General features: G+C 40.6%; 1 protein-coding gene across 1 annotated transcript; it reads right to left on the bottom strand.

Annotated features, from left to right (window-relative positions):
- Positions 1–385: 385 nt before the first annotated feature.
- LOC110165987 (insulin receptor substrate 2-like) lies at positions 386–22,468 on the bottom strand. Its single transcript, XM_020931186.2, has 3 exons — positions 19,722–22,468; positions 12,878–13,356; positions 386–3,265 (listed from the first exon to the last, which is right to left on the bottom strand). Exons 1-3 carry the CDS (start codon positions 22,253–22,255, stop codon positions 3,261–3,263), a joined length of 3,018 nt encoding a protein of 1,005 aa, XP_020786845.2. The 5' UTR covers positions 22,256–22,468; the 3' UTR covers positions 386–3,260.
- Positions 22,469–24,459: the final 1,991 nt, after the last annotated feature.

The following is a 24,459-nucleotide window of genomic DNA, read 5'->3' as shown; positions in this document are numbered from 1 at the left end:
ACACACAGCTCTAAAATACACACACAACTCTAAAATATAGATACACAACTCTAATACACACACAGCTCTAAAATACACAAACACAACTCTGAAATACACACACAACTCTAAAATACAGATACACACAACTCTAATATACACACACACAGCTCTAAAATACACAAACACAACTCTAAAATACACACACATACAACTCTAAAATACACACACACAACTCTAAAACACACACACACAACTCTAAAATACACACAACTGACATAATTCTAAAATACACATACACAACTTTAAAATACACACACAGAGCTCTAAAAACTCTAACCCAACATAAGATGCATAATATTATAAGATGTGGTAAATATTGACTAAAAACAGAGACTGAGAGACGTTTGTACTTGTTTAAATAAATTCATTTATTTAGATTTCTATCATAATAATTACAGACAAATACTGGACGAGCTCAGGCCGTCTCTGACACAACTTTAGATAAATCTCTATGTACAGTGGAAGACCGCACATTCAAGTCGCACCGAAACCCCGACCCACCGAACCCACCCAAACTCCAAAAACAAAACATCCAAAAGCACGTGGAGCAGAATATATATATATATATTTAAATTTACGTTATAATTTGGTTTCCTGTTTGTAAACTCTCCGTTGTCTCTATTGCATACGGCGAAAGTCAGGTAAAGGCAGAGATCGCTAGCTTAATAAAAATAGACATATTATTATAGACTTTTACATTTCACATGAAGGAAAAAGCAATGCAGAATATTCATCCCCAAAGCAAAAGTATTCTTATAAATCGTAGCCAAAATGTAATAGACTTTTTGATAATTCTTAAATTCTTTCCTTATGTACAAAATATACACGACAGATAAATAGACAGCATCAAATATGTGTAGTATCTCTGGAGACGCAAATACATTCAGAGACGAGTGAAAAAATCCTACGAAACTCTAATTAACATAAAAGGGGGAGGGGCCAGAAGGAAATTAGCTGTAATTATAAGTGCGAATATTTAATTACAAGTGGCATTTGTTAGGGAAAATAGGTTATTATTATAAAAAATATTTGAATTTTGGTGAATTTTTGGTGGGCGTTATCTAAGTTGGAGATTAAAGAAAAAAATATAAAAAAAAGAAATTTAACTTTTGGTAGCGTTACAAATATTAACCAGTACATTTTTAAAAATGGGGAAATTATTTTAAATATTATGTATAAATGCTTACTCTAAAATCTATGTATTTATTATTTCACACAAAATAACTTGACGTAATTTTCTATTTAAATTTCAATTTTTTAACTTTACAAATCCAAATAATTAACAAAAATACTGTTCAGGTGTTTTACGTAAGAAACGAGAATTAAAAATAGAATAGAATATTTAAAAATTACAATTCAAGGCAGAAATTTCTTGGATAAGATAAAAAAAATAACTCAACATTTTGATCAGATTTCAGTCATTGGAATCAGATTTGAGTCTTTGTAGATCTTTTTTTTTTTTTAATATAATTTATTTATTTTAAGAGTCTTCTGTACCGTTGTTTTTGCTTTACCTTGTACCTACATTGTACCATCATTTTCTTCTTTTTTGTGTGTGCAAATATTACACAAAAAAATAGCCAAAATGTCATCATAATAATAATAATTTCTGGCTTCACCCCTTTGTCTCCAAACTGAAATTTCTATGTACCATTTTCCTTTCACAAAATCAGTCCAAAATTCGATTAAAAGGTCCGATATTACACAGAATTTACTCTTTTTTTGTTTTGTTTCATTCACAAAAGTTTGAGTAACACTTTAATATTCTCTTCAAACCTCCAAATGCTCTGGTCCACCTTGTGATGTCACAAAGGGGGAGTTTTCAAGTTCACAGCTCCTTGTAAATCTGTGTGTCGTTCATTCAGTCGTTTTTTAAAATAAAACCAAAAATAAGAAAATGAAAAAACAAACATTTTCTTCATTATTTGTCTCCACAACCAAAATGAAAAAACAGGTAACAGACTGAACCAGGACTGAACCAGGACTAAAACATGACTAAAACAGGTCCGGAACCAGAACGGGACTGAGACCAGGACTTAGACCAGGACCAGACCAGGACTGAGTTTGGGACCAGACCGGATCCAGACCAGAACTGAGACCGGGACCAGACCGGGACCAGGACCAAAGCTGAGACCAGGACTGAGACCGGGAAGAGGACCAGGATTGAGACCGGGACTGAGACTGGAACCAAATCGGGACCAGACTGGGACCAGGACCAAAGCTGAGACCAGGACTGAGACCGGGAAGAGGACCAGGATTGAGACTGGGACTGAGACCGGGACTGAGACTGGGACCAGACCAGGACTGAAAACAGTTTAGTCCAGGTTCAGTCCTAGTTTAGTCCTGGATTAGTTCTGGTTTAGTCCAGGTTCAGTCCTGGTTTAGTCCTGGTTTAGTCTTGTTTTAGTTCTAGTTTAGTCCATTATCCGTTTTTTCCATTTTTCATTTAAACACAAAATCAAAAAACTGAAAAAACAAATCATTATCTGTTTTTTTTCATTTTGGTTTTGGAGACAAATAATGAAGAAAATCGTTTTTTCATTTTCTTATTTTTGGTTTTATTTTGAAAAACAAATGAACAAACGACACACTGATTCTTTCACCTCAGCTTAAATCTGCAGTTTTTTGTGCGAATGAAACAAAAAAACACGACTCCAGGGTTGTTTACGTCGAGGAAACGACTTTAGAACACACTCGAGAAGAGCGTAATATTGGCCCTTTAACCTTTCAGACTTTTATTTTGAAAACTGGGAGTGTTGAGGTTCGCAGTGCACACGTGCATTTAAAATAGACGTTTTTCTATGAGCAAAAATAAATTAGTTACAAAAAACGACTCAATACTGCAGCAGCCTCAATAGAACATCCAGATTTCCAAAACATAGAAAACATATTATCAACATTAAGGCAACTGGAATATCCAACATTCGATTTTCAAAAATAAATAACTGTTATATTTATTTATTTTCAGTGTACCGTTGTTTTTTTGTTTTGTTTTTTGTCGTCTAAAGTCTTTAAATATTCAGGTACCGTGTGGAGAAGTGAGAGGGGAGGTGCATAGGCTCGGTCCAGCAGTCTTTGAGGAGGGAGGGGGGGGACGTGGTTCAGATCGGAGCCTCAAATACAGAACCACAAAAACCCAGAAAGTCCAGAGTCTGAACCGAAGAAGAGCAGCAGTTTAGTTTGGAAAGACCGAAGAGGCGAGACGCGTCCGTCCGTCTTCAATCTGAAACACAAAAAACACAACGACACATGAGTCAAATACAGAAACATTTAAACAAGAAAAAAGAAAAAAAACAACAACAGACAGAACGAAAAAATATGAACTTTTAAAGCCTTTGTTATGGTACTACTACTACTACTACTACTACTACTACTACTACTACTACTACTACTACTACTACTACTACTACTAGGCAAGGCAGGTTTATTTGTACACCACAGTTCGTACATAAAGTAATTCAAAGTACTTTAAGAAATAATTGAATAAGAAATACATTAAAACACAACTACTACAACTACTGCAGTACCACTGATACTACTCAAAGTCCTCCTCCAACTGCTGTTACTACTACTACTACAACTACTGTCAGAGCTGCTACAATTAGTACTACTGTTACTGCATATTTTACAAGGATTACTATCATTATAAATACTACTACTACTACAACTTTAATTGAGTTTGAATGTTGCAGTACCACCACCACTACTACTACTGCTACTACTGCTACTACTACAATTACTACTGTTACTACATACTTTTCACAGAGTATTATTATTAAAGCATCTACTACTTCTACTCCTTGTACTACTACTGCTACTACTGCTACTACTGCTACTACTGCTACTGCTACTGCTACTACTACTACTACTGCTGCTGCAGCTGCTAAAATTACTGCTACTGTTAGTAATCCTTGTAAAATATGTAGTATCATTACTACTACTAATACTATTTCTCCTCCTCTTCATCCCTCTCTCTCTCTTTAGCTCTTGTCCAAAAATAGCCGGTTATTAAATTTTGAAAAGTACATATATGGTCAGTCCTGTTCCTGTTCCTGCTTTTGAAATGATGACATCACGTTTATCCCTGCACACGATGTCGTCCTTAGCAACAGAAGGCAGACCCCGCCCCCCCTCGGTTACACAGATTATGTAATTAAAAACACACACACACCCCCCTCTTCCCTCTCCTCTCCTCCAGGATCTGAGCGTAAAGAAGCAAACATGGACGCCGCGTTGACATTTGAACATGAATGAAGTAGTAGTAGTAGTAGTAGTAGTAGTAGTAGTAGTAGTAGTAGTAGTAGTAGTAGTAGAAATCTTATGCTATTACTAAATGTGATTGGCTAGTAGTTGTAGTAATAACAGTAGAAGTAGTAGTGATTTTTTGCAGTAATTATAAGATGTAAACAATTTAATTCATGTAGTAGCAGTAGTAGCAGCAGTAGTAGTAGTAGTAGTAGTAGTAGTAGTAGTAGTAGTAGTAGTAGTAGTAGTAAAAGTACAAAGATATTTAAAGAATACTGCATGTTTGTACTTAGTGATATTATAATATGGTCAGAATAAAATACTAAAGTCACACAATTTGCAATGTTTGTCCAAATACTACAGATAAAGTACGTCTTATTATATTTTAATTGCAATAGTAGTAGTAGTAATAGTAGTAGTATTTGTAGTAGTAGTACTTGTTGTTGCAGTAAGAAGTGTAAGTAGAACACATTTGTACTTTTTCATTACTGTATTTTTAGCAGTTGTAATAGTAGTTTAAGTGGAAGTGATGTTGAATGTGTAGCAATAGTTGTAGTAGTACTAGTAGTGATACAGGATGCAGTACTAGTAGTAGTAATTGTAGTAAAAGTGTATTTTGGTTGGTAGTTGTAGTAGTTAAGAGTAATATTAGTAGTAGTGATGTAGGCTGTGTAGTGTATGTATATTTTAGAATGGTAGTAGTAGTAGTGGTAGTGATACAGGATGCAGTAGTAGCAGTAGCAGTAGTAGTAGTAGTAGTAATAGTAGTAGTAGTAGTAAAAGTGGAGGAGGGGCGATGGCTGCGAGCAGAGAGAGAGAGGATTTATGGAATTAGACGTTTCCAGGAAAGAGACAGAGTGCAGTGCTCACACACATTTAAACAAACCTCTGTCTCTAATGTAGTAAAATACACAATAAAATACACAAATACACACAATAATACACAGAAATACACAGGATACACAGAAATACGGATTAGGTCTATAGAGGAACGGAGGTCATGTCATATTTAAATGCACCATACAATTACACTGTGACGACTACTACTACTACAAATACTACTAATTCAAAAACCAATACTACTACTACTACTACATGCTACTATAATTACTGCTACTGTGACTGCATATTATACAAGGATTACTGTCATTATAAATACTATTATTGAGGATTTAACTGAGGAATGTTGCAGTACCACTCCTACTACTACTACTACTACTACTACTACTACTCAAAGCCTTCCTCCAACTACAACTACTACTACGGCTACTACTACTGTTACTACATATTTGACAAGGATTACTATAATTATAAATACTATTATTGACAAATTTAACGGAGGAATGTTGCAGTACCACTACTACTACTCAAAGCCTTACTACTACTACTGGTATTGCTACTGCTTCGGTTACTACTACTACTGCTGCTATTAAGACTACTGTTACTGCATATTTTATAAGGATTAGTGTCATTATAAATACTACTATTATGACTTTAACGGAAGAATGTTGCAGTACCACTACAAAGTCCTCCTTCTACTACTACTGCTGCTGCTGCTGCTGCTGCTACTCCTACTACTACTACTACATATTTTATTTTTTATCATTATACATATTATGACTTTAACGGAAGAATGTTGCAGTACCACTACAAAGTCCTCCTTCTACTACTGCTACTGCTGCTACTGCTGCTGCTGCTGCTGCTGCTGCTGCTGCTGCTGCTGCTGCTGCTGCTGCTGCTGCTGCCGCCGCCGCCGCCACCCGCTGCTGCTGCTACTTCGGTTACTACTACTGCTACTATTAATACTACTACTACTACATATTTTATTTTTTATCATTATACATATTATTACTTTAACTGAGGAATGTTGCAGTACCACTACTACTACTACTCAAAGCTTTACTACTACTACTACTGCTTTGGCTACTACTACTACTACTACTACTATTACTGCTACTACTACATATTTTATTTTTTATCATTATACATATTATTACTTTAACTGAGGAATGATGCAGTACCACTACTACTACTACTCAAAGCTTTACTACTACTACTACTACTACTACTACTACTAGAATTACTACAACTCTTACTACATATTTTATAAGGATTACTATCATTATAAATACTTCTATTATAACTTTAACTGAAGAATGTTGCAGTACGACAACTACTACTACTACTACTCCAGCTACTACTCCTATTACTACTACAAATACTACTACCGCTCCTATTACTGCTACTACTACTACTATTAATCTTATTTTTTCTGAATGAGGAATTCTGAATGATGAGTAGAGAGAAGGGGAAGAGAGAGGAGAGAGAAAAAGGAGAAAGAGTGGAGAGTCGAGTGAGTTTGTCCTAGTTTATCCACTTCACTGGAAACTGTGACACAAGAGTCAGTTATGAACCCAGGATCCAGTAACACACTTTAAACTGTACTACACACCAAACGCACGCACAAAAACAAACACAACTACTACAAAACAACAACAACAACAACCACACTGCAGTAGTACTTCAACACACTGCAGTACACGAGCAGCACTTCAGAACACTGACACTTACAACTCAAAGATATACGATAGTTGTACCTAAAGGGCCTGTCTGTGTATTAGAATATTATACGAACTGAACCAGGACTAAAACAGGACTGAACCAGGACTAAAACCAGGACCAAACCAGGACTGAACCAGGACTAAAACAGGACTAGGACTAAACCAGGACTGAACCAGGACTGAACCAGGACTCAGGACTAAACCAGGACTAAACCAGGACTAAACCAGGACTAAACCAGGACTGAACCAGGACTAAAACAGGACTAAACCAGGACTGAACCAGAGACTAAAACAGGACTGAACCAGAGACTAAACCAGGAGTGAACCAGGACTAAACCGGTCTTAGTCCCAGCCTTAGTAATGGTCTTAGTCCCAGTTTGGTCAGGTCTCAAGTCTTGGTCTCAAGTCTTGGTCTCAAGTCTTGGTCTCAAGTCTTGGTCTCAAGTCTTGGTCTCAGTCCCGGTCTGTTCCTGGTCTCAGTCCTGATCACCTGACAGTCTACACGGGCGCACCTCCAGGCCCATCCCGACACTCAGTCCTGGTTTAGTCCTGGTTTAGTCCTGGTTTAGGTTTAGTCCTGGTTAAGTCCTGGTTAAGTCCTGGTTAAGTCCTGGTTTAGTCCTGGTTTAGTCCTGGTTTAGTCTCCGGTTCAGTCCATAAATGCGAAACGGCCATTTTCTGTTTTTTCATTTTAGTTTTCGAGACAAATACTGAAGAAAGTCGTTGTTTTTTCATTTTCTTATTTTTGGTTTTCTTTTAAAAAACTAATAAATGAACGACACATGGATTAAGGAAACTCGTTTAGGCAACACATTTGACATTTTCACTGTTTTGATGATTAAAACTGTCGTGAAATTTGCGTGATGTGATTTAACAAAGACTTTTAGAATTACACAGACACGATTTTTTTTATTTTTATCAAATCGTAAACTCGCTGTATCGAGGTTTGTATCGTATCGGCAATGAATGAATGAAACCAGCTCGAGAAAGGACGGCAGATTTGAATGTAGTGATGTTATTAAAAGTGCCACACACACACAGACACACACACACAGACGAACACACGAGTCTATCGAGGTGGAATTGTGTAATAAAAGCGTCCGCATTGATCAGGTGGACAGGGTGTTACCGCGGTGACAGACAGCTCAGGTCTAATCCCGGTTTGGAACAGAACATCCGTCGCTCAGACAAAGAACTGGGTCAGAGCCCGGGCCAGGTGCAGCACCACACACACACACACACACAAAACACACAAACACTCACACGAGGAATCACGGGAAACGAAACGGAACGAAAATCAGATCTCGATAAACGACGGTGCCACAGACCTCAACGTGTTTGGGTCTAAAATCTGACTTTTTTGACAAAGTTTTGTGATTGTGATTCCATTTGAGATTTCTGTTTTATTTATATTATAGAGGATTCTGTTCAAAGTTCAGATTTTAAACTCGTCCAGAAGAAATCAGGGACTAAACTGCATCCAAACCAGGACTAAACCAGAATTAAACGAGGTCTAAAATGGGACTAAAGCATCTAAACAACCAAGGACTAAACCGGGTCTAAACCAGGACTCAGCCACATCTTAACATTTAATGACTAAATTAGGACTAAACTGGGGTCCAAAACCAGGACTAATCCAGAATTAAACCAGGTCTAAAGCAAGACTAAAGCATCTAAACAACCAAGGACTAAACCTGGACTAAACCAGGGTTCAAAACCAGGACTAAACCAGAATTAAACCAGGACTAAAGCAGGACTAAAACATCAAAACAACCAAGGATTAAACCTGGACTAAACTCAAATTCAAATCAGGACTAAACTAGAATCAAACCAGTTCTAAAACCAGGACTAAACCAGAATTAAACCAGGTCTAAACCAGGACTAACTGTGCTCCTGCTTTAGCTTTAGCTTCCTTCACAACAACAACAGCACGTTCCACCGTCCACTGCTCACGACAACAACCAATCAGACGACAGCTCTGCACGTGCCCCTCTCCTCCTCCTCCTCCTCCTCCTCCTCCTCCTCCTCCTCCTCTTCCTCCTCCTCTCTCTCCTCTCATTCACTCCATCAAAACATCCACAAATTCCCCCAAATGAATAAAAGAAAAACAAAACAGAATCATAAAATTAAGCCATTTCAGTGCAATACTTTATATACTTTGCTCCAATCAAGGGACTACTACTACTACTACTACTACTACTGTTACTACTACTACTGTTACTTGTTTCCAGTATGTGTGTGTGTGTGTGTGTGTGTGTGTGTGTGTGTGTGTGTTTGGGTTTTCTAGGTCATTTCCACAGCTGTTGAAAGTTTCTATTTCACTTTCTGAACCAGTGCACGAGTCCAAATTACAGTCAGACGAATCACAACAATATTTCCTCATTTTTTGGGGCAGTGATATTTTCATTTAGGTCTAAACCAAAGGTCGACTCCACAGATTGGTGATCTGTGATTCATGATTTGTGATTCATGGGGATTCTTGGTGATCTGTGGTGATTTCTGGTGATCTGTGGTGATCTTTATTGATCTTTGGTGATTTGTGATTCATAATTTGTCATTCGTGATCATCTGTTGCGATTTGTGATCTGTGGTGATTCCTGGTGATCTGTGGTGATGATTTGGAGTGATGGTTTGTTGTGATTTATGGTGATTTGTGATGATCTGTTGTGATCTTTGATGATTTGTGATGATTTATGGTGATTTGTGATGAGTTGTGATGGTCTGTTGTGATCTATGGTGATCTGTGATGATTCCTGGTGATGTGTGGTGATTTGTGTTGAACTGTGGTGGTGATTTGTTGTGATCCGTGGTGATCTGTGATGATTTGTGTTGATCTGTGATGATTTGTTGTGATCCATGGTGATTTGTGATGAGTTGTGACGAGTTGTGATGGTCTGTTGTGATCTGTGATGATTTGTGATGATTCCTGGTGATGTGTGGCGATTTGTGTTGAACTGTGGTGGTGATTTGTTGTGATCTGTGATGATTTGTGATGATTCCTGGTGATGTGTGGCGATTTGTGGTGATGATTTGTTGTGATCCGTGGTGATCTGTGATGCGTGTTGTGCCCCGGGGGCCGAGCGTCAGCGCCGTTTAAACTCGGTCGTGAATGAGAAACATGAGAGGAATGCATGACGCTCCACCTGCTGCTTGTTTTGAACTCTGAGTCTGTGGAAAAGAACTAAACCAGGACTAAACCAGGGACTAAACCAGGACTCAACTAAAAACTGAACCAGGACTAACCTGCGACTAAACCAGGTCTAAACCAGGACTCAACCAGGACTAAAACAGGACTAAATGTGGAGGAAATTTGTTTAGATTTTATTTTATTTTTTCAAATTTAGCAGTAGCAGTAGCAGTAGCAGTATTAACTGTGTAGTAATGATCAGAATTATCCACAAATATTTAAAAACCTTTCATTAGTTTAAACAAAAACATCTCGTCTAAAATAATCCTCTCCGAGTTTTAAATTAGCCGTTTATATTTTTGTTCTTTTCTGCGAGTGTGGAAAAACTTGGCCGTGTTTTTGTTTTCTGTGGGAATAATCCAATAATCCGGGTTTACTCAGTGACAGAGACGTGCCGCACTTCCCCATGCCAACTGAGGCGAGAGAAAAAACAACAGAAAAAAAAAAAGGAACAGAAAAAAGGGAAAAGCGGAAATGCCCAGGGCCCGGAGTGGAAAACACATTCCTGCCGCGTTAGCAACATCTCAGAACAACATGTTTACAGCGGCGGCAGATCCGCAGAGCCGCTGTCGGGTCAGCACGTAGCGCCGGGCCAGGACAGAGGACTCGGGTTTCCGTTTCAAAATAAGAAGCGAGGTGTTTGTGCAGAGACACGCTTCAGCTGGAACGAGGCCATCGGCTTAAATAAACTAAAAAACTCCAAATATGCCCCGAAAAAAAAAAAAAAAGCAAAGTTCAGGCTCGTTTTTAGGAGTTATGTTGTTAATTATTAGTTTGAGTAAATAAAGAATCTGCGAGTTCAAATATCAGGTCTTCAGATCTGGTTTGGTTTTGGTTCTAGGTCTCGGGCTCTGGTTTAGTCCTGGTTTAGTTCCAGTTTATTCTTCGGCTGAAGCTATAGTCCTGGTTTAATTTGTCTTTAGTTTAGTCTTGATTTTGTCTTTTTTAACTTCTGGTTTAGTCCTCGTTTAGTCCTAGTTCAGTCCTGGTTTAGTCCTGGTTTTAGTCCAGGTTTAGTCCCTGGTTCAGTCCTGGTTTAGTCCTGGTTTTAGTCCTTGTTCAGTTCTGGTTTAATCCTACTTTAGTGGTGGTTTAGTCCTTGTTTTAGTCCTTGTTTTAGTCCTGATTTAGTCCTGGTTTAGTCCTGGGTTGAGTTCTGGTTCAGTCCAGGTTCAGTCCTGGTTTAGTGCTGGTTTAGTCCTTGGTTTAGTCCTGGTTGAGTCCTGCTTTAGTCCTTGGTTTAGTCCTGGTTTAGTCCTGGTTTAGTCCTGGTTTTAGTCCTGGTTTAGTCCTGGTTTAGTCCTGGTTTAGTCCTGGTTGTCTTTGTGAATGGTTCGTGTGTCGGTGGTTCATTCATGCATGGAGAGCGTGGTGAGTGTGTGGTTGTCGTGGCGTGGGCGGTGTGTGTGCGTGTGTGTGTGTGTGTAGTGTGCACACACACACACACACACACGCACACACACACTTGTTTACTCGAGCTCGGCCTCAGTCACGTTTCAGAGCCTCCTCCTCCTCCTCCTCCTCCTCCGCTTCTTCTGGGAAAAAAACGCTTCTCCCATGGAAGCGCCGGAGTCTCCCAGATGTGAACCGACCGGGGCCATTCCCACTAAACATCTAAACTAAAAATAGATCCGCAAATAATTCTCCAGAACCGTCGAAGAACAGAGGAAACCGATGAATGCACTTTGGAACGACCTGAAGGACTAAATATCGACGAAAACAAGATAAAACCAGGACTGAACCAGGACTAAACTAGGGCTAAAAGAGACAAAATCCAGGACTAAATCTAGATTGAACCAGGACTAAACAAGGGCCAAAACCAGGACTAAACCCAGACTAAAACAGGCCAAAACCAAGACTAAAAACCAGGACTAAACCAGGGCTGAAAGAGGCCAAAACCAGGACTAAACCCAAACTGAACCAGGGCTAAAACTAAGACTAATCCAGAGCTAAAACAGGTCAAAACCAGGACTAAACCAGGACTAAACCAGGACTGAACTGCAACTAAACCAGGATTGAACCGGGACTAATCCAGGGCCAAAACCAAGACTAAACCCAGTCTGAACCAGGACTAAACCAGAGCTAAAACCAGGAATAAACCAGGCCTGAAAAAGGACTGAGCCAGCTCTAAACCAGGTCTTAGCCAGAACTAAACCACAACTTAATGAGTACTAATCTGAGACTGTAAAACCAGACACAGACCAGGAGGAACTCAGAACTAAACCAGGTCTTAACCAGAACTAGACCACAAATGAAGGACCACAACAAGACTGTAAAATCAAGAAAAGAGCAGCTCAAAACCAGGGCTAAACCAGGACTAAACCAGGTCTAAACTAGATCTAAACCAGGTCTAAAACAGGTCTAAAACCAGGGCTAAACCAGGACTAAACCAGGATTAAAACATGCCAAAACCAAGACTAAAACCAGGGCTAAACCAGGACTAAACCAGGTCTAAACTAGATCTAAACCAGGTCTAAAACCAGGGCTAAACCTGGACTAAACCAGGATTAAAACATGCCAAAACCAAGACTAAAACCAGGGCTAAACCAGGACTAAACCAGGTCTAAACTAGATCTAAACCAGGTCTAAAACCAGGACTAAACCAGGACTAAACCAGGCCTGAAAAAGTACTAAGCCGGCTCTAAACCAGGTCTTAACCAGAACTTAACCACAAATGAAGGACCACAACAAGACTGTAAAATCAGGAAAGGACCAGCACAAAACCAGGACTAAACCAGGATTTCCAAGTGTAAATCATGAACCTCCAGCTGGTACTTTTACTTGAGTAGTACTTTCTACAAAAAATACTTTCATAACTTGTTTAAAAACCTTGGTGTCTGACCTTTTGCAGTGGTGGCGGTCTCTTTGAAGCCCAGACAGACGTAGGGCGAGGCGTGCAGTCCGTTCACGACACCTTTGCAGCTGTGCGCCGCCTTAAACCCGACCATCTCCTCCTGCTTCCCCTCCAGCAGAGCCAGGTAGTTGAGTCCGGCCGCGTAGTCCGCCCTCGCCGCGCCGCTCTTCTGGACCGCGGGGCTGCCGGTGCTCGCCTCCTCGTCGGACCCGTCGCTGGACCGGGACGAGAGGTTTTCCACGGAGCTGTGACGCTTGGGGGGCGTTTTCTGGGCGAAGGAGGGCGGCACGGGCGTGACGGTGGCGGTGGAGGAGAAGGTCTCGGAGCTGTGGCGGCGGCGGCCCGTGGGGTTGGCGCGGATCACCTTGGCCGAGCGGTCCGGGTCCGGGGTCGGGTCCAGGTGGAAGACGCCGACCTGGTGCTCGTCGCGCGGGGCGGTGAGGGGAGGAGCGAGCGGCAGGCGGCCACTGGGGAAGAGAAATACAAACTGTTAACGAAAAAAAAAATTTTAAGCGACAGGATTTTTTTTTTTTTTTACAATTTTATTTATACATTTCGGTAGCACTTTACAGAGTATATATATCAAACATCATATTTATGCTATTTTTTTTTCTCCAAAAAATAAGAAAAAAAAAACATAGAACAAAAAAAAATTATAATAAATAAATAAAATAAAATAAAATAATAATAATAGCAATTGTAATAGTAATAATAAAAGCTAAAGTTCAAAAACAAAAATAAAAAAAAAATTTTTTATAGGTATAAGCGATAGGATTTTAACACCACGTGAGTTGTTTGCTCCTCTGTCTTTTATTTATTTATTTATTCATTGTTTTATGATTTTTAGCTTTAACAATAACCGAAATATGGTAATCGTGATCGTGGACTGTTACAACAAATCGAATTACAAATTTCTTCGCTTAAATTCATGGTTTTATAGAAGTAACAGTTTATCAACATCGAGAACTACATTTCCCATGATTCATTTCAGCGCAGACAACATGAAGAAATATGTTTTTACTTGAATTCTTGGGATTATGATGGAAATAATTCACACCAAAATCTTGTCAAGGTATTTTAAAAGCAAAAACGTCATATTAACCTCTCCTAAATATCACAATAAATATCGCACCGTGAGCTGTATATCGTGATAATATCGTACTGAGAGATTTGGATATCGTTATATCCCTACTTCACGCATTTTAACAGTTTTTATTTGTTTTTAAATATCATTTACTAGAGGTGTAATGATATCCAAGTCTCATGATACGATATCGTCACGGTATGAACCTCACGGGAAGATATTTATTGCGATAGAGATTAGAGATGTCACAATATCCAAATCTCTCAGTACGATATTTTCATGATAAACATCTCACAGTGCCAGATTTATTGTGATATTTTCTGGAGGCTAAAACTGTTAATATTCTACTTTTTCCTCTTAAAATGTCTTGACAAAACTTAATCCAAAGAACTAAGAGTTAAAAGTGTTAGAACTGTTATTTCTTCTTGTCGTCTGCACTGAAATGGAGCAAAGGATCATGGGAAATGTAGTTCCCTCTCACTTTTGCTGCATCATAACTCTTCATTTAAGCAAAGAGACTTTTGTGATTCAATATATTGTGATGGTCCACGATATTATTGAGAGAACTTCGACGATACGACATCACGATATTATAGTTATTGTTACATCCCTATGATTTACTGTTTTTTATTGTTTAAATTTGTCTGTGCAGCACTTTGGAAACTGTCGTGTTTATAAAATGCGTGACAGAAATAAAGTAATAGTTTTATAGCGTTGATAAACATATAAAAACACACGTCTTTACTCTAACAGCCTTAAATCTCCACAAACCAAACCTGACTCTTCCTCTGCCTCCTCCTGCTGTTTTTTACCTCCACACGATGGAATTACACTGATCTATCCTCATGGAGAAAGTTCCCAACTGTGGCTTTAACGTCCTGTGTTTCCATGCAGGTGTGTCACAGTACAGTACACACTGTCCCTGCCCGAGACACACGGGTTTAATGCCACACAGTGGAAAATTCCAGGCACAGCAATAACATAATAACATCTCCATGGAGACGAGCAGATGATGGACTCTTACAGAAAGGTTACACAGTGCAACTTTAAAATACTGCTTAACGTGCTTAGAATGTAATTTAACTTAAGGGTATCAGAAGAAGTGGTATAAGAACGCAGTAGTAGTAGTTGTTGTAGTAGTAGTAGTAGTAGTAGTAGTAGTAGTAGTAGTAGTAGTTGTAGTAGTAGTAGTAGTTGTAGTAGTAGTAGTTGTAGTTGTAGTAGTAGTAGTTGTAGTTGTAGTAGTTAGTAGTTGTAGTAGTAGTTGTAGTAGTAGTAGTAGTAGTAGTGTAGTAGTAGTAGTAGTAGTAGTTGTAGTAGTAGTTGTAGTAGTCAGTAGTAGTAGTAGTAGTAGTAGTAGTAGTAGTAGTAGTAGTAGTAGTAGTAGTAGTAGTAGTAGTAGTAGTAGTAGTAGTAGTAGTAGTAGTAGTAGTAGTAGTAGTAGTGTGTAGTAGTAGTAGTAGTAGTAGTAGTTAGTAGTAGTGTAGTAGTAGTAGTGTAGTAGTAGTAGTAGTAGTAGTAGTAGTAGTAGTAGTAGTAGTAGTAGTAGTAGTAGTAGTAGTAGTAGTAGTAGTAGTAGTAGTAGTAGTAGTAGTAGTAGTAGTAGTAGTAGTAGTAGTAGTAGTAGTAGTAGTAGTAGTAGTAGTAGTAGTAGTAGTAGTAGTAGTAGTAGTAGTAGTAGTAGTATTAGTAGTAGTAGTAGTAGTAGTAGTAGTAGTAGTAGTAGTAGTAGTATTAGTAGTAGTAGTAGTAGTAGTAGTAGTAGTAGTAGTAGTAGTAGTTGTAGTAGTAGTAGTAGTAGTAGTAGTAGTAGTAGTAGTAGTAGTAGTAGTAGTAGTAGTAGTAGTAGTAGTAGTAGTAGTAGTAGTAGTAGTAGTAGTAGTAGTAGTAGTAGTAGTTGTAGTAGTAGTAGTAGTAGTAGTAGTAGTAGTAGTAGTAGTAGTAGTAGTAGTAGTAGTAGTAGTAGTAGTAGTAGTAGTAGTAGTAGTAGTAGTAGTAGTAGTAGTAGTAGTTGTAGTAGTTAGAGCTGCTCAATTATGGAAAAAATCATTATCACGATTATTCAAATGATTATTTTTTGCATTTATTCAGCATCTCTCTTTGTTATTGATCATTTATGCAAAACTTTCAAACTGAAAATAAATTCAGGCTACAAATCTGAACCTTAAGGCAGTTTTGCGATGTATAAAACATAAAATAAATAAAATATACTGTTATGATTGTAATATTGTTAAGCTTTAAATTGTTTCAACTCGATTATATGAGTTTGGAAATCGTTTGACACACAAACTAAAACTGGGATCAAAATTCGATTCATTACACAGACACAGTTACTCAGCTCGGGGTCGTTGTCACAAACAGGATTGTCTTGTACTTTCACACGTCCACGTGGACACACACACTGTTATCATCACACACTACAGTTTCTACATAAGCACACGGAAAAATCTGTACATAAAGAAACGATATGTACATTATTAGATTTACATTTACATATATACATTCTTAGATTTAGATTTGGATATATACATTTTTAGGGTTTATGGGGTGGGGAATGATTGTTTAAGAAATGTTTAATTTTTTGATCTATAAACGGTGCAGGGTTTATAAAATTTATCTTCTTTCTGTTCCTTTTTGTTCATGCAGCAAAGACGAGGCAAATAATCCTAGAAATACGTATTTATGTTCATTTTCAGATATTTTTTGTCGTTGTTGTTCTCTTTAAATTGATGCCAACGAAATAATAGTATGAGCAATAAATAAATAAGTGGATTTAGATATATACATTTTGTTAATTTAGTATTTTGTGAGTTTTTATATCAAGTAACTTTCCATCCTCCTGTTACATAAGTGAAAAGCACATATATTTATTTATTTTCTTAACTTACAGAACCTAAAATAACATGCTTTAAATCAGTGTATTGAATTTATATCAACTTTTTTAAAGCTGTTTTTAGTTCAATATTTGTCCTAAATGAATCTGCCTCTGTCCTGGTTTAGTTTTTGAGTTTGACTTAGTTAAAAATGTAATAAAAGTCTCTGTGTGTATAAAAAAAATATCAAAATATCGATAATCGTTTAATCATTTAATGTGCTGATACAATATCGATATCGTGGGCTGCTGTATTGAGTATTTTTCGGTATATTTTACTGAATTCATTTGTGTAAGAGCGACAGTTGTGTTGAGATTTTCACTGTTTTGAGTAAAATTTATGAACTTAGTGGTTTAATAAAAACTTTTAGTATCAGAGCCTCTCAACCAATGACAAAATCAGCATCATCTTAACACAAATATTGCTTATAGTTTTTGCATATTTGACTTTTTAAACCATAATGTGCATGTTTAGTTTCCTTATAAACATGAATCAAAGTTATAAAAAGTGTAACTGATCTCCTTTAACTGCTGAACTTTGAGGGTGGCAGTTTCCTCAAGAGTTTTTCATGAGTCAGCTCCAGCGCGAAGAATCCGTTTCCAGAGAATGAAGCAACAATAAAATGAGAAAACAAAGACGCCGTGTACCAAAAACATGTTGAGTAAGTCGGCATCAGATAACCTCCGGGTCTGACCTCAGAGCGAGCGCCGTTACAGCACAAAGACGGAAAAACACTCACTCGTTTAAGTGAAAAATTTCCAATATTTTAGGAGTTTTTGTTTTGTGTAACGTTAAATACACAAGAATTGAACTTAAACCAGGTCAAAAACTCGATCTGAACCTGGAAATTTGATCTTTAGAACTAGAAAGTGTCACTGTTTTGTTTAGTTTTTTTTTATTTTTAGGGTAAGTTGTTGTAATTCTTGTCATTTATAAGGTCATTTATTTATTTTCTGCTGTAATAGTTTAAGATTTACTCCAGTTTTAGACCCGGGTCAGTAGGGCTGCGCTCTAAAATTCTCCACGTTTTACTGGAGGTTCATTCATTCGTTTTGGTTCTGGTTCATGAGGAGCTCGGACGTTGTGGTTTGGAGGAAGACATTTGACTACGGCGTTCAATGGCACCGATTAAAAGTCTGTTTTGTTTACGCCAAGAAAACAAATTAAAATTGCTTTCGGTTTCAAACGAGGAGAAGGCTATAATTTTCCTCTCGATTTAGGTGCTGCCAAGAATCTGTCCCGATAAATGGATGTGTGTGAAAGAAAACTATATATTTGTTAAATTTTTTGTCAAATATATTGTCTCATGTCTGGATGTAACGATATCCAAATCTCACTGTACCGATATTTATTGCGATATTGAAATGCCTTGACAAGACTTAACCCAAAGAACTAAGACTTAAAAGTGTTAGAACTGTTATTTCTTCTTGTAGTTTGCACCAAAACAGAGCAAAGGATCATGGGAAATGTAGTTTTTTAGCTGTTGCTGCATCTTAACAATGAATTTAAACGAATAAACTTGTGATTCGATGTGTCATTTGTCATTTTCGCCACATTTTTGTCTCCATGGAAATGTTATTGCTTGGTCTAGAATGTTCCGCAGTATAGATTAAACCCATTTGCGCTACATTACAGGTCAGATCTGTGGAGAGTCTCACCTATTCACAGACAGAATTATTGAGTTTTTGGTATTTTCGAGCAACAGAAACACCAGTAATAAAATGAAAAATGAAAAAAATGCTTGATAAATATGTTTAATGTCGTACCACAGAACATTATAGACTAAGAAATATATCAATAATCGTACAGTACCGATATCGTGGGCTGCTGTATCGATATATCACCACTTAGAGTATTTTTTGGTTTATTTTACTCAATTATTTTGTTTTGTTGCTTGTTTAGTGGAAGGAAACTTGTTTACATGACACTTTTTGACATTTTCACAGGTTTTTTTTTTATGAAAATGTGTGTTTTCCTTATTAACTTTGTAAAAAAAAAAGTGGTTTAACAAAGACTTTTAGTATCACGTCACGATTTAGCCTTTATCTTTTATTGAACCGTATTGAATCGATTTTAAATATATCGTATTGAATCGAAAGTGCACTGTATCAAGGTATGTATCGTATCGTGTCCTGTGTATCGAGATAAGTATCGTATCGTGTCCTGTGTATCGAGATAAGTATCGTATCGTGTCCTGTGTATCGAGATAAGTATCGTATCGTGGCCTGTGTATCGAGATAAGTATCGTATCGTGGCCTGTGTATCGAGATAAGTATCGTGATTTGTGTATCGAGATAAGTATCGTATCGTGGCCTGTGTATCGAGATAAGTATCGTATCGTGGCCTGTGTATCGAGATAAGTATCGTATCGTGGCCTGTGTATCGAGATAAGTATCGTATCGTGTCCTGTGTATCGAGATAAGTATCGTATCGTGGCCTGTGTATCGAGATAAGTATCGTATCGTGGCCTGTGTATCGAGATAAGTATCGTGATTTGTGTATCGAGATAAGTATCGTATCGTGGCCTGTGTATCGAGATAAGTATCGTATTGTGGCCTGTGTATCGAGATAAGTATCGTATCGTGGCCTGTGTATCGAGATAAGTATCGTATCGTGGTCTCCATATCGAGATAAGTATCGTATCGTGGTCTCGGTATTGAGATAAGTATCGTATCGTGGCCTGTGTATCGAAATAAGTATCGTATCCTGGTCTCCATATCGAGATAAGTATCGTATCGGCAGCTTTTTAACGATACCCAGGCCTACAAAGCAATAATATCTCCATGGAGACAAGCAGGTATCGGACCCTCCACCAAAAATGTCCCACATTGCACCTTTAAATATATCGTCATTTGATTTGATGTCATTTTCTTACCTGACGAAGTTTTGTGGCACCATCTGCGGGGGTGAACTGGTCATCCCGAAGCTCATCTCCTGGTAGTCGCCCTTGGGTTCGTCTCGACGTTCCTGCGTCGGATTTCCGAACTCCTGGCGCTCCTCGGCCTCCTCCTTCACGCTCAGCTCGAGGTTCATGTAATCGTTCGGACCGCCGCTGTTGGACCCTAAAGAGGACGCCTGGCTCTCCGTGGAGACCGTGGACGGCGGGGAGAAACGCGCCGGGTTGAACTCGATGTTGATGTACTCTCCTGGACTCCGCGGTTCGTTGTTGGGGTGTTCGTTCATGCTCGGGAGCGTCCTCACCGCGTCCAGCGACAGCCTGTTGGGCCTTCCGATGCGTCCTCGGTAGGGGGCGCTGTCGGGGCGGGCGTTTCGAATCGGCGAGGGCGTCAGCGGGGAGTTCTGGCTCGGCTGCATCACCGAATAGTAGTCGGAATCGCCGTTTCTTTGCCGGGAGTTCTGCGGGCTCATCAGGACGTACTGATTGTCTTCGTTGGTGGACGTCGGAAGTCGCGCGGGCAGAGTTAGTGAGTTCGCCTGGTACGGCGTCGGTCGCGCCGGTTCGCTCATGAAATAGTCGGGAGGAGTTTGGAGCGGAGGTGGGTTTCCTGGAGACATGTTCATGTACTCGCTGTGACGATCGGGACTGTCCATGCTTGACTTGGAGCCGCAGTACATGCGCATGTACCCGCTGTCTTCGAGGGAACTGCCGCACGGAGAGTTGGCCTTGTAGTTACCGCCGCTCGCCATTTGGGGGTGCACTCTCGGATTCACGATCTGTTTGGGAGCAGAGACGCACATCGGGCTCATCACGACGTAACTGTCGGTTTTGGGAGTTTGCGATTGTTGTGCGACGCCTGGAGTCATGGGCATGTAACCGTCATCGGCCAAGTTACTGCTCGAACTACGGGACGATCCGATTTCAATGTCGCCGTAATCTTCGGGATAAGAGACTTTAGGAGACGCGGATTGGGAATTCTGACCCATCCGCATTAAAGTGTACTCATCTAAAGATGCGGAGGACAGAGGAGCGACCACCCTCTGCTGCCGCGGCGTCGTGAGGGAGTGCGTCCTCTTGCGGTAAGATTTGTCAATGCTTCCGGCGGATTTGGACCCTTCCATGATCATGTACCCGCAGGGGTCGCTCGCGTCTCTAGAGGGCGGTGTGCTGCACAGAGAGTCGGGCGTGTCGCTTCGCATCAGCGGCAGGAAGCGCGCCTCGCTCGGGCTGGAGCTGAAGTCGTCGCAGAGCATGAAGCCGTTGTCGCTGAGGGAACCGGAAATGGACGCGCTGCAGCTGAACGGCCGCCGCGTTTTGTCCGGAGTGGAGAGCGCGGTGGTGGCGGCGCGCGGGGACGAGCTGAGCGGACTGGACGCCGCGGGGGGCGAGCTGGACCCGGAGGTGGAGCGGCTGTGGTGCAGGTTCGTCTCCAGTATCCTGCACGTGCGGCCGCTGCTCAGAGTGTGCGAGCGGATCAGGTGACTCCCGAGGCTCGTGGGACTTCCGGTGATCGGGATGGACATGGACACGGGCCGAGTCATGCTCCCGTCGCCTTCGCTGGCGGTGCGCACGCGGCACGACGTGAACTTCCGGCCCGGCGACATCGCGGCCGTGCTGTCCGTGCGTGACCGGCGCACGAGTCCGGTCTGACTCGGCGGGAGGTTGTTGAGGTTGCGTCGCGTCGGGACGGAGATCGGGTTCGTGCTCGCGGACTGGCTCTTGCTCCGCGGACGGAACTCGGACAGCTCCTTCATCGCCTTCATCGCCTCCAGGATGGTCTCGTGGATGTTCTGCGCCACCACCAGGTCCTCCGCCTGCATCCAGAACTCCCCCGGGCCCGTCACCGCGGACCGCCCCACCTCGATGAAGAAGAAGTTATCGGAGTGTCCGCACCTCCGTATGTTCATGAGCTGCAGACTCACCGCGGGCGTCTCCGAGTTCAGTTTGACGAAGCTGATGGTGCGACCGGACAAACACAGACGATAAACCCCCACCAGGTTCTTCACTTGGCCCAGTCCCTTCGCTTTGAGGTTCACCTGCCAAACCTCCTTGTAGGCGGCGTTCGCGGGGGCAACGGGTCCATAGCTGGACTCCTCGAACCCGACCAGGGAGGAGGTGGACGCGGGGCTGTGGTAGACCTTCCCCTCGGCGATCAGCTCGCTCAGGACGCGGTACCAGCTCTCCTGCTCGGGCTCGTTCTCCGCGGCCACGGCGAAATACTCATCCTTGGTGTAGAGCGCGATGAGGTGCTTGTGTTTGGCGTCGGCGCGCTTGTTTACGCACAGGCACGAGTCCAAAGTTATGCAGCGCTTGGCCGCGGATTTGTTCCTCCATTTCTTCTCGCTCTCGTAGTATTCCAGACGCGCGGGGCTCCTCTCCGTAGCCTCCTGGAGCACGAAGAAGCGCCGGTGTCCGTGCTTCTGCTTCCTGAGGTACCCGTACTTCTTAACGCCACCGTTAGATAACAGGTGTCCCCCCGTCGCAGTCGGTGTAGGAGGGGGACTCGCCATTTCTCACGGTTATCCCCCCACGATTCTCTCGCGTCGCGCCGCAGAAATCCTCACGAAAAAATAGTCCAGAGCGGGTCCCGGGTGCTGCTTAATCCATCGCTGGTGACGCGGGGCTCGGCTCGGGTCGCCTGGTCCGCGCGCTACGCCTTCGGATCTTCTCTGGAGGTGAGGAAAACAACATGTGATGCTGCTGCTCTAAAAACAGAATAAAACACGGAGTCATCGGTGGGCGGGATGTTCCGGAGGGGCCGTGCCTGTCAATCAAGCCCTTCCGACGCCTCCCATTGGCTCGTTTTCTAATGCGCACCCGCTCCGGTCCCGCCCATTGTTCCCAAACAGCCCTGTCATGTAAAAGCGAAATTGGCAATGTCCTTTTTGAAAAACAACAATTAACTATTCAGCGGTACAGTACGTATAATCACCAATTAAACTCTTTATCTGAGCATTTCTGGCGCGTTGTTTCCAGAAATTACGCACGTTTTTAAACTCTATCGCTTTTTAAAACATAATCTATTTTTAATCTTTGACATTATCCGAACGTAATCAATGTTTTTCGCTGATTCACGTCTAAAAACACAGATTGGAAGCAGCTCATGTCGATAAAATCCGCATGCTCCAAAGATGTAAACAACCACGACGTCCCAGTTGTTATGCAAGCGCTGTTGTGCCCTATTTTTACTCCTCGGGTATTCCACTGTTACTGCATTGTACGTGCGGTTTTTGCGCGCGATTTGGACACGTGCCAGCACCGTTTTTCACCAACACCAAATGGAAAACGTGGCAATGCAGAAACATATTGATCACACAGGGGGATTCCTTTGTGATTTTTGACATTTTTGACATTTTACGCGCGAATAAATCAGTGATGTTTTCAATGCAAATGCAGAGAGGCTTCGTGCGTAAAAGCGGCGGAATTTTGTGCCAAATACGCACCACACTGAAATAACAGAGAGCTCAAAACATGGGAAAGACCAACACAAGTGCGTCAGAGGGACACAGGGATTTACAGGAGACGGAGCAGTGCTGCCCCCGTCTGGACGTTCGGAGAATCTCTGCGCTTACGTAAAAGTAAACATTGCGTAAAATGACATAACAGGTCATAAAACTGCACAGAAACGATCCAAGCTCAGGCACAGTTCAAGCCAAAACAATTCTACTTTTATTTTCTATTGTCTGTAAAGAAATAAAAAAATATTCTTGTGTTTTATGCACCGTCCAACCTTCATCTATTTATGCAAACAAAACATAGACTTTTTTTTTTTTTTTGGACACTGCAGCTCAAACATCACAATAAAATAAAATAACAAAGAATAAAAAATATATAAATGTTAATAATAAATTCTAAATAAGTAGCAAAAAATAATTATATAAATGTAAATATACAGTAAAAATTAAATAAAAAAATAAAATCACAGCTTTAAACAAGAGGTCACAGGAAATTGACACAGTAAGTGAGTTGTTGTACAGTTGTAGGGAGTATTATCTGTCACATAAGCATGAGTTGTTGTACAGTTGTAGGGAGTATTATCTGTCACAGTTGTAAAAGTGAGTTGTTGTACAGTTGTAGGGAGTATTATCTGTCACATAAGCATGAGTTGTTGTACAGTTGTAGGGAGTATTATCTGTCACATAAGCATGAGTTGTTGTACAGTTGTAGGGAGTATTATCTGTCACATAAGCATGAGTTGTTGTACAGTTGTAGGGAGTATTATCTGTTCCATAAGGGCGAGTTGTTGTACAGTTGTAGGGAGTATTATCTGTTCCGTAAGGGCGAGCTGCTGTACAGTTGTAGGGAGTATTATATGTTCCATAAGAGTGAGTTGTTGTACAGTTGTAGGGAGTATTATCTGTCACATAAAAGTGAGTTGTTGTACAGTTGTAGGGAGTATTATATGTTCCATAAGAGTGAGTTGTTGTACAGTTGTAGGGAGTATTATCTGTCACATAAGGGTGAGTTGTTGTACAGTTGTAGGGAGTATTATATGTTCCATAAGAGTGAGTTGTTGTACAGTTGTAGGGAGTATTATATGTTCCATAAGGGTGAGTTGTTGTACAGTTGTAGGGAGTATTATAGTATGAGTGTAGTCTTGTATCTCTGAGTGTTTGAGCAGAGCTGTAGGAGTCTGTGGGAGAAACCTGTGGCCAAAAACTCAGTAAATTAAACAATTACATTTTTGAAAAGTAAAAGTAATATATTAAATAAA

The sequence above is a fragment of the Boleophthalmus pectinirostris genome, unplaced genomic scaffold (assembly GCF_026225935.1).
Source record: "Boleophthalmus pectinirostris isolate CB_2022bp ecotype Guang Dong unplaced genomic scaffold, ASM2622593v1 HiC_scaffold_11, whole genome shotgun sequence".
NCBI classification, from domain to species: Eukaryota; Metazoa; Chordata; class Actinopteri; order Gobiiformes; family Gobiidae; genus Boleophthalmus; species Boleophthalmus pectinirostris.
This window is presented reverse-complemented; position numbering and strand designations above follow the sequence as displayed.

Coding starts and splice junctions, on each gene's coding strand:
- LOC110165987 (XM_020931186.2), bottom strand. CDS start 22,255: ATGGCGAGTCCCCCTCCTACACCGACTGCGACGGGGGGACACCTGTTA. Junction 13,357..19,721: donor GTGCCACAAAACTTCGTCAG/GTAAGAAAATGA, acceptor TCTCTTCCCCAG/TGGCCGCCTGCCGCTCGCTC.